At 37.8% G+C, this 7,095-nt stretch overlaps 1 protein-coding gene across 1 annotated transcript; it reads left to right on the top strand.

The window, feature by feature from the left end:
- Positions 1-5,174: 5,174 nt before the first annotated feature.
- Positions 5,175-6,826, top strand: PGK2 (phosphoglycerate kinase 2). The gene has a single exon (XM_004388714.2). It carries the CDS (start codon positions 5,297-5,299, stop codon positions 6,548-6,550), a length of 1,254 nt encoding a protein of 417 aa, XP_004388771.1. The 5' UTR covers positions 5,175-5,296; the 3' UTR covers positions 6,551-6,826.
- Positions 6,827-7,095: the final 269 nt, after the last annotated feature.

The following is a 7,095-nucleotide window of genomic DNA, read 5'->3' as shown; positions in this document are numbered from 1 at the left end:
ATTTCTTCCAGACCACACCCCTACCCTAAGAAAGCACAACGATCCAGCCATTTAAGGTCTCATCAGCATGCCATAGTTTTGCAGTTGATAACAGGGGCTCTCTTACTGACATCTCCAAGGCTAGAGAAGTGACAGAGAACTAGAAGCTTTTGCTCAGATCCCCAACTTACAAGAAAATTAGTGATATCTGTTTTTTTTTATTATTTTTCCTTTCGTAACATATATTCTTAAGGAAAATTTCTATTAAGCTAGGTTATCAGAATCAATTATCTTTGTATCCTGCAGTAAGTTTATGTACTCTCATTAATTCCCCTAGTTAATACTGGAGATCCAAAAACATACATTCTTAATTATCTTTCCTTTAGCTAGTCCTTATGCAGACTACAACTCTTTCCTCCTACACTTGTGCCACTTCTCTGTGGAAGTGTTATCTTCAATAATGAATGAATACCATGAAATAGTCTAGTGAAAAAAATGGACTTCACTAACAACTAGTCAATAGGACATAATTATTTAATTAGAAATTATGTTATTCATTATGCAGACCACTTTTGGATATTTCATAACTGTGATAAACATGACCCCTGAGATGATGAAATGCTTTCTTTTACGAAAATTCACAGCGGGTTGCTAGAGACACATTCATCTATTTCCAATTAAAAGTTATAAGCTTTGTAGCAATAAAAATTCATACTGGAAAATCAGTCTTCCAGTTTTGTGTATTGCAAGACAATTACACAGGCATGTCAAAGTTAATAATTTTAACCAATTATTACTTTACCTTATCGTAAAACTACTTTTAAAGCTAAATTAGAAAATTCTTAGCAGTTGAAGTAGCTTCAGAAAACTGTTACTGTGAATTTGAACTCTTTAACTTCTAATAACTCTGATTTTGAACTTTTTAGCTTCTAAGACTCTTCGGTTAAATTTTAATTGAAGGAATCACGTTTGAAACATCATTTTAAAACAAAACAAAAATCCAAAATTAGGATATAATTTTCTTGTTAGTTAGGGTGACTTCATCTACAGTTTGGACCCTTCCTTTGGGGAAGATGAAGTACAGCCTTATCTCAGTAACACGTTAATATTATAGGATTTGTTTGAGATAGAGATGATATTTCTTGTTTATTTTATAATGATTCTTAGTGACCTCATTTTAATAAAATTAAAGTTCCCACCTCATTTTTTTATAATGGGTTTGTCCTATTCAGGGCTTACCTCAATTAATAACTGATAATAGAGATTGGTAAGGATCTGTGTAAGTATGCAAAAGTCCTACAGGAAAGATTGATTTGTGAGTTGGCCAATTTAGCCATTTAATTTTGGTCCTGTTTATCTGGTGTCCTTTGTATTCTCTAAGAAAACAAAAACAGTCCATAATTTAAAAGCAAAAGTTACACGATACTAAATTGTACTTAGTACTTACATAACAGAAATATGCTAGAGAAAAAGGTAAATAGAGGCAGCAACAGAACAATAAGCAGAGAAAGCACATACTTGAATACATATGAATTGCTCATCTACCCACAATGTTCTTAGGTGGATATTTTAGCTTTTTAAAACTAGCTCTGCAGTAAACAATATGTTACCATTTTCCAAAGTGGTTGCAGCATATTTATTTCACAAGAGCAATAAATGAGAGTTTCTGTTGCCATGGATCTTCAACATTTGTTATTGTCAGGGTTTTTCGTTGTTTTTTTTTTTTAATTTTAGCCATCATAATAAGAGTGTAGTGATACCATTGTGCTATATATCTAGGAGTGGAATTGCTGGATTATATGGTAACTCAGTGTTTAACATTTTGAGGAAATGTCAAGCTGTTATTTTAAAGTGGCTGCACCATGTTACATTTCCAACAGCAATGTATAAGGGTTGCAATTTATCCATATCCTCACCACCAGTTGTTATTATCTGTCTTTTTTTATTATAGGCATCCTAATGTGCGATCGGAAACCCTGGCTGTGTAGTGGGTAAGAGCTACGGCTGCTAACCAAAGGTCAGCAGTTCGAATCCACCAGGCACTCGTTGGAAACTCTATGCGGCAGTTCTACTCTGTCCTATAGGGTCTCTATGAGTCGGAATCGACTCGAGGATCACAGTTTTTTTTTTTTTTTTTTTTTTTTTTACAGAATGTGTGATGCCTCAGGCAACAGCAGGTATTACTCTCATAAAGTTGCATGGGAAAAAAAAGTCTTAGAAAAATGATTCTATTTCTATAAAATTCAAGATCCAGGAACACAATCTATTCTTAGGACTACTTAGCTGTGCGTTAAAGGTATAAAGGGAATGAAGAATAAACACCACCACCTCCACCAAATCAGTATAGTAGTTATCATTGTTGGGGAATGAGGAGGGTGAAATTCATTTGGAGACTCAGGAACTTTGAAATTATTAATATTTCATTTTGTTAGCCATCGGTGGTTATATAGCCATTAGTTATATTTTTATTATTAATTAAAATGTATATAATACATTATACATAATATTTTTATATAGAAGACTGAGGTAGTGGGAGCTAAGACTAGAAATGCAGTTTGGAGATAAGATTTGGAGGGCTTCAAAAGTCAAGGTATACTTTGGTCTTTATTTTCCTTCCCTAGCAATAAAATAAGTTGGGGTAGTGAAAAACAAGAATAACCAATATTTTGGTGATGTAAGACAATAATTTCCATGAGTATGTAACTAAAAATAGAGGAATACAATAGATCTTGGTAGATGGGTTAGTAACTGATCCATCTTCTATGGGAGGTAAGTGAGAAATAGAAATTGAACATGACTTAAATGTTTCCAGGCCAGAGGCCTCTGAGAGGATGACCCCGTTATGAAACCACTTAACACAATGTAAAAGCAGAAATAAATATTTTAGAATGATACGTAGGATTTTTATTTTGGCCTCTTGAGTGTGATGCAACTATGAGACTGCAACATGGAGATATTGGATGTAGATATAAATTTGGGTCCAGAGAGAAGTCAGGGAGGTGAGGTAGGTACTATAAGCATAAATAGATGAACACATACAATTCACTCTTCTTGTTCCAGCACATAGTATACAGAAGCAAAGCAAGATGCACATTTAGGACGCCTGAACTAATACTCTGTATCTAGGAAAGAGATGAAGAGTCTTGGTGGTGTGTGCGCTTGTGTGTGTGGTGTTAATTTCTGTTTATGAGCACAAGAGCTCATGGATAAAAATCATAGCATCTCTCATATCTCTAAAAGGAAAAACCAGCATCTCTGCCAAATCTCATGTTCAGCAGTGGAGTATGCCATCAAAGGGGCTTTTCCATCTAAAACCCCATCGTCCAAGAGGGAAGAAAATTTGTAACTGAAACTTGAGAAAACATACTGAGGATGCGGTCAGCTAGATATATCATGAAACTAAGGCCTGTTTTCCTTCTTCTGAAAAGGACAAATCTTACACTTAGGGGAATCAAGATACTAAAGCAAATAAACTCTGAGTATGAGTTTGAAAAAAAGAAAAAAAAGCCACAGCTACCAGTTTAGATTTTTGCCCACTACATCATTTGTCTTCCTGGGTTGCTTATGAGTAAGTTCATGAGTAAGATGTTTTGTATGAGCAGAGTGGACATAAGGTAGTGTATCTCAGTCCCAGCACAAACAGACACCAAAACAGTGTGCTGGCCAAAGGGCCCCCAATCCGCCCATTGCCATCGAGTCAATTCTGACTCATAGCGACCTTGTAAGACAGAGTACAACTGCCTCGTAGGGTTTCCAAGACTGTAAATCTTCATGGAAGCAGATTGCTACAACTTTCTCCGTTGGAGTGGCTGGTGGGTTCCAACTTTCAGTTAGCAGCCTAGCGCTTAACCACTGCATCACCAGGACTCCTCCAAAGGGCCTCAAACCTCAGAAAATACCAGAGCATAGTTAGGGGGCAGGTAGCATTTAGGTCTATATATTGGTGCCAGTGATAGAAGCAGTACAAAGAAGTTCTAAATTCAACCAGGTTAAAATATGAGAAACTGTATTAAAAGAGCACTCCAACTTTCAATCATAATCTAATGAAAGAATAGCTTCTGCTGTTGGATTTCAAACACAAATTATTCCTCAGAGTGATTTCTTTAGATGGTAACCTTTAGCTCAGAGCTCCAAGGATGCTGATATTTCTAAAATACTAATTTGGTTGGGATGCTCTAATAAGTGATTCATCCTTTCAGAAAAGGACTGGATTACCAGTTATATATCCCTGCTATGTCTAACCCCAAAACACTGCCTAACAGCACTCACGACAATGCTCTTACAACTACTGTGCTCACATATCATTTAAAAGATCTTTTTTAAACCATTTACTCACTCATTTCTAACATGACATCTAACTTCTCCAAAAATAAAATGTCACTCATTTTAAATTCAAATTGACATTTTATTATTAATTCTCATGAAAACCATGACTCTTTTCAACTCAATTTCTAAGTAACACAAGTAGCAAATATATATATGTACATACGTATGTATATATATTTATATAGAGAGAGAGAAAGAGGAGACGGGAGAGAAAAGTTAAGGAGCCTCACCATGATTTTGTAGCTTGAAATATGTAAGCGGCCATCACCTTTAGTGCTTCTTACTCATGCTTTCTTTGCGATTATATTATGAAAATCTACAGAAGCCAAGAAGCAGTCTTTGCTTGCAGTCTTCTGAGAATGGAAGAAACAAAGTGTTTAAAACATAACTTCATTCCAGTCCTACCCTACAATATATCTAAAGTAAGTTAAGGCCTTAACAGAACTATTTATTAACACAGGGAAAAAAAAAACACAGAATCTTACTAACTTGGCCTTGAATAAACAAGGTTTCATAGACCCATTATTTCAAAATTCTCCTATTTGGCACCACAAAGGTTTTTATACCTCAAATAATTATGATTTGAAACGGATTGGGGCATGGTTGTTTTTCTTTTCTTTTTTTTTTTTAAAATACCATTACGGGTTTCTTCTTTGACCACGGGCTCCAGTGTTTCTTCACCTGTCCCACTCTCGCTGCATTCCAAGTCAGGTACCGCTACTCCGGGCTTTCCTTCTACCCAAGGCAGTTCGAATATGCGCCAGTAAACAAAGCTAAACTCTGACTGACAGAACTATAGACCAATAGCAGAACTAGGTTTTCTTTGCCCAGTCCAATCATGGCTGTCGTGCACTAATACAGAAAAGGAAGGGGCGGAACAGGAGGGAAAAACGTTAGAAATCACCAAGGCCAACGCAGCCTCCCACCGGTGGTAAAGCGGGTTCTTCAACATCTTGATTCCGGTGTCAGCCTATAACTTTGTTTTTTCAAGATGTCACTCTCTAGTAAGTTGACTTTGGACAAACTGGATGTTAAAGGGAAGCGAGTCATCATGAGAGTAGACTTCAACGTTCCCATGAAGCAAAACCAGATTACAAACAACCAGAGAATCAAGGCTTCCATCCCAAGCATCAAGTACTGCCTAGATAACGGAGCCAAGTCAGTAGTACTTATGAGCCATCTAGGCCGACCTGATGGTGTTCCCATGCCTGACAAATACTCTCTAGAGCCTGTTGCTGCTGAGCTTAAATCCTTGCTAGGTAAGGATGTTCTGTTTCTGAAGGACTGTGTGGGCTCAGAAGTGGAGAAAGCCTGTGCTAACCCAGCTGCTGGTTCAGTCATCCTGCTGGAGAACTTGCGCTTTCATGTAGAGGAAGAAGGGAAGGGTCAGGATGCTTCTGGAAAGAAGATTAAGGCTGAGGCAGCTAAAGTAGAAGCTTTCCGAACATCACTCTCTAAGCTGGGGGACGTCTATGTCAATGATGCTTTTGGCACTGCTCACAGGGCCCACAGTTCCATGGTGGGAGTGAATCTACCCCAGAAAGCATCTGGATTCCTGATGAAGAAGGAGCTGGAGTACTTTTCTAAAGCTTTAGAAATCCCAGAGAGACCTTTTCTGGCCATACTTGGTGGAGCCAAAGTAGCAGACAAGATCCAACTCATCAAAAATATGCTGGACAAGGTCAATGAGATGATTATTGGTGGTGGAATGGCTTACACCTTCCTTAAGGTACTCAATAACATGGAGATTGGTGCTTCCTTGTTTGATGAAGAGGGAGCCAAGATTGTCACAGACATCATGTCCAAAGCCAAGAATAATGGTGTGAAGATTACGTTTCCTGTTGACTTTATCACTGCTGACAAGTTTGATGAGAATGCCAAAGTTGGCCAAGCCACTGTAGCATCTGGCATACCTCCTGGCTGGATGGGTTTGGACTGTGGTCCTGAGAGCAACAAGAAGTATGCTGAAGTTGTGTCCAAAGCCAAGCTAATTGTGTGGAATGGACCTGTAGGCGTATTTGAATGGAGTGCTTTTTCTCAGGGAACCAAAGCCCTCATGGATGAAATTGTGAAAGCCACTTCCAAGGGGTGCATCACCATAATAGGTGGTGGAGACACTGCTACTTGCTGTGCCAAATGGAACACTGAAGATAAAGTCAGCCACGTGAGCACTGGAGGAGGTGCCAGTCTAGAGCTTCTGGAAGGTAAAGTCCTTCCTGGTGTGGATGCCCTTAGCAACCTGTAGTTGACAAGAGTTCCCTCCTTCTGTTTCTTATCTCAGCCTTTAAGTCAACTTAGCGCTTTTACATCTCAGCTTGACTTTTGTTAAAATCTACATCAAGACCTAGGCAGTGACCAAGCCACGGGACACCAGGAACCCTTAAACATTAGTACAACAATTCAACTCATCTTAATCGTATCTTGCATTGCCTACTCACTTCAAGATCTCATTTGAAATCCACCATTATGCTTCACAGGGAGGATGTATTCTTAGGTTGTCTATTAAAGAAAATGAGTTGAACTTCTATGTCTCTCTCACTCTTTTATTTTAATCCTACTTTGTTATTGTTTCACTACTGGAAGCATGGAATCAAGACAAAACCCAAGTTGTTGGGTAGTGGAGGGAGCAAAAGTTGACAAACTGTTAAAGTGTCCAAATAAGCTGAGAAAAATAATTATATATGAGAATTAATGGATACTGTTAAAGCTCTGCTAAGAATAAATTTCTTACTAGATAAGAAAAAAGAGAAATAAAAGGATGCTTATTAAACTCAGAAAATTAGAAAAGGA

This window comes from Trichechus manatus, unplaced genomic scaffold (assembly GCF_000243295.1).
Source record: "Trichechus manatus latirostris isolate Lorelei unplaced genomic scaffold, TriManLat1.0 scaffold00215, whole genome shotgun sequence".
NCBI lineage: Eukaryota > Metazoa > Chordata > Mammalia > Sirenia > Trichechidae > Trichechus > Trichechus manatus.
Note: the sequence above shows the minus strand (reverse complement) of the source record. Positions and strands in the feature narration are given on the sequence as shown.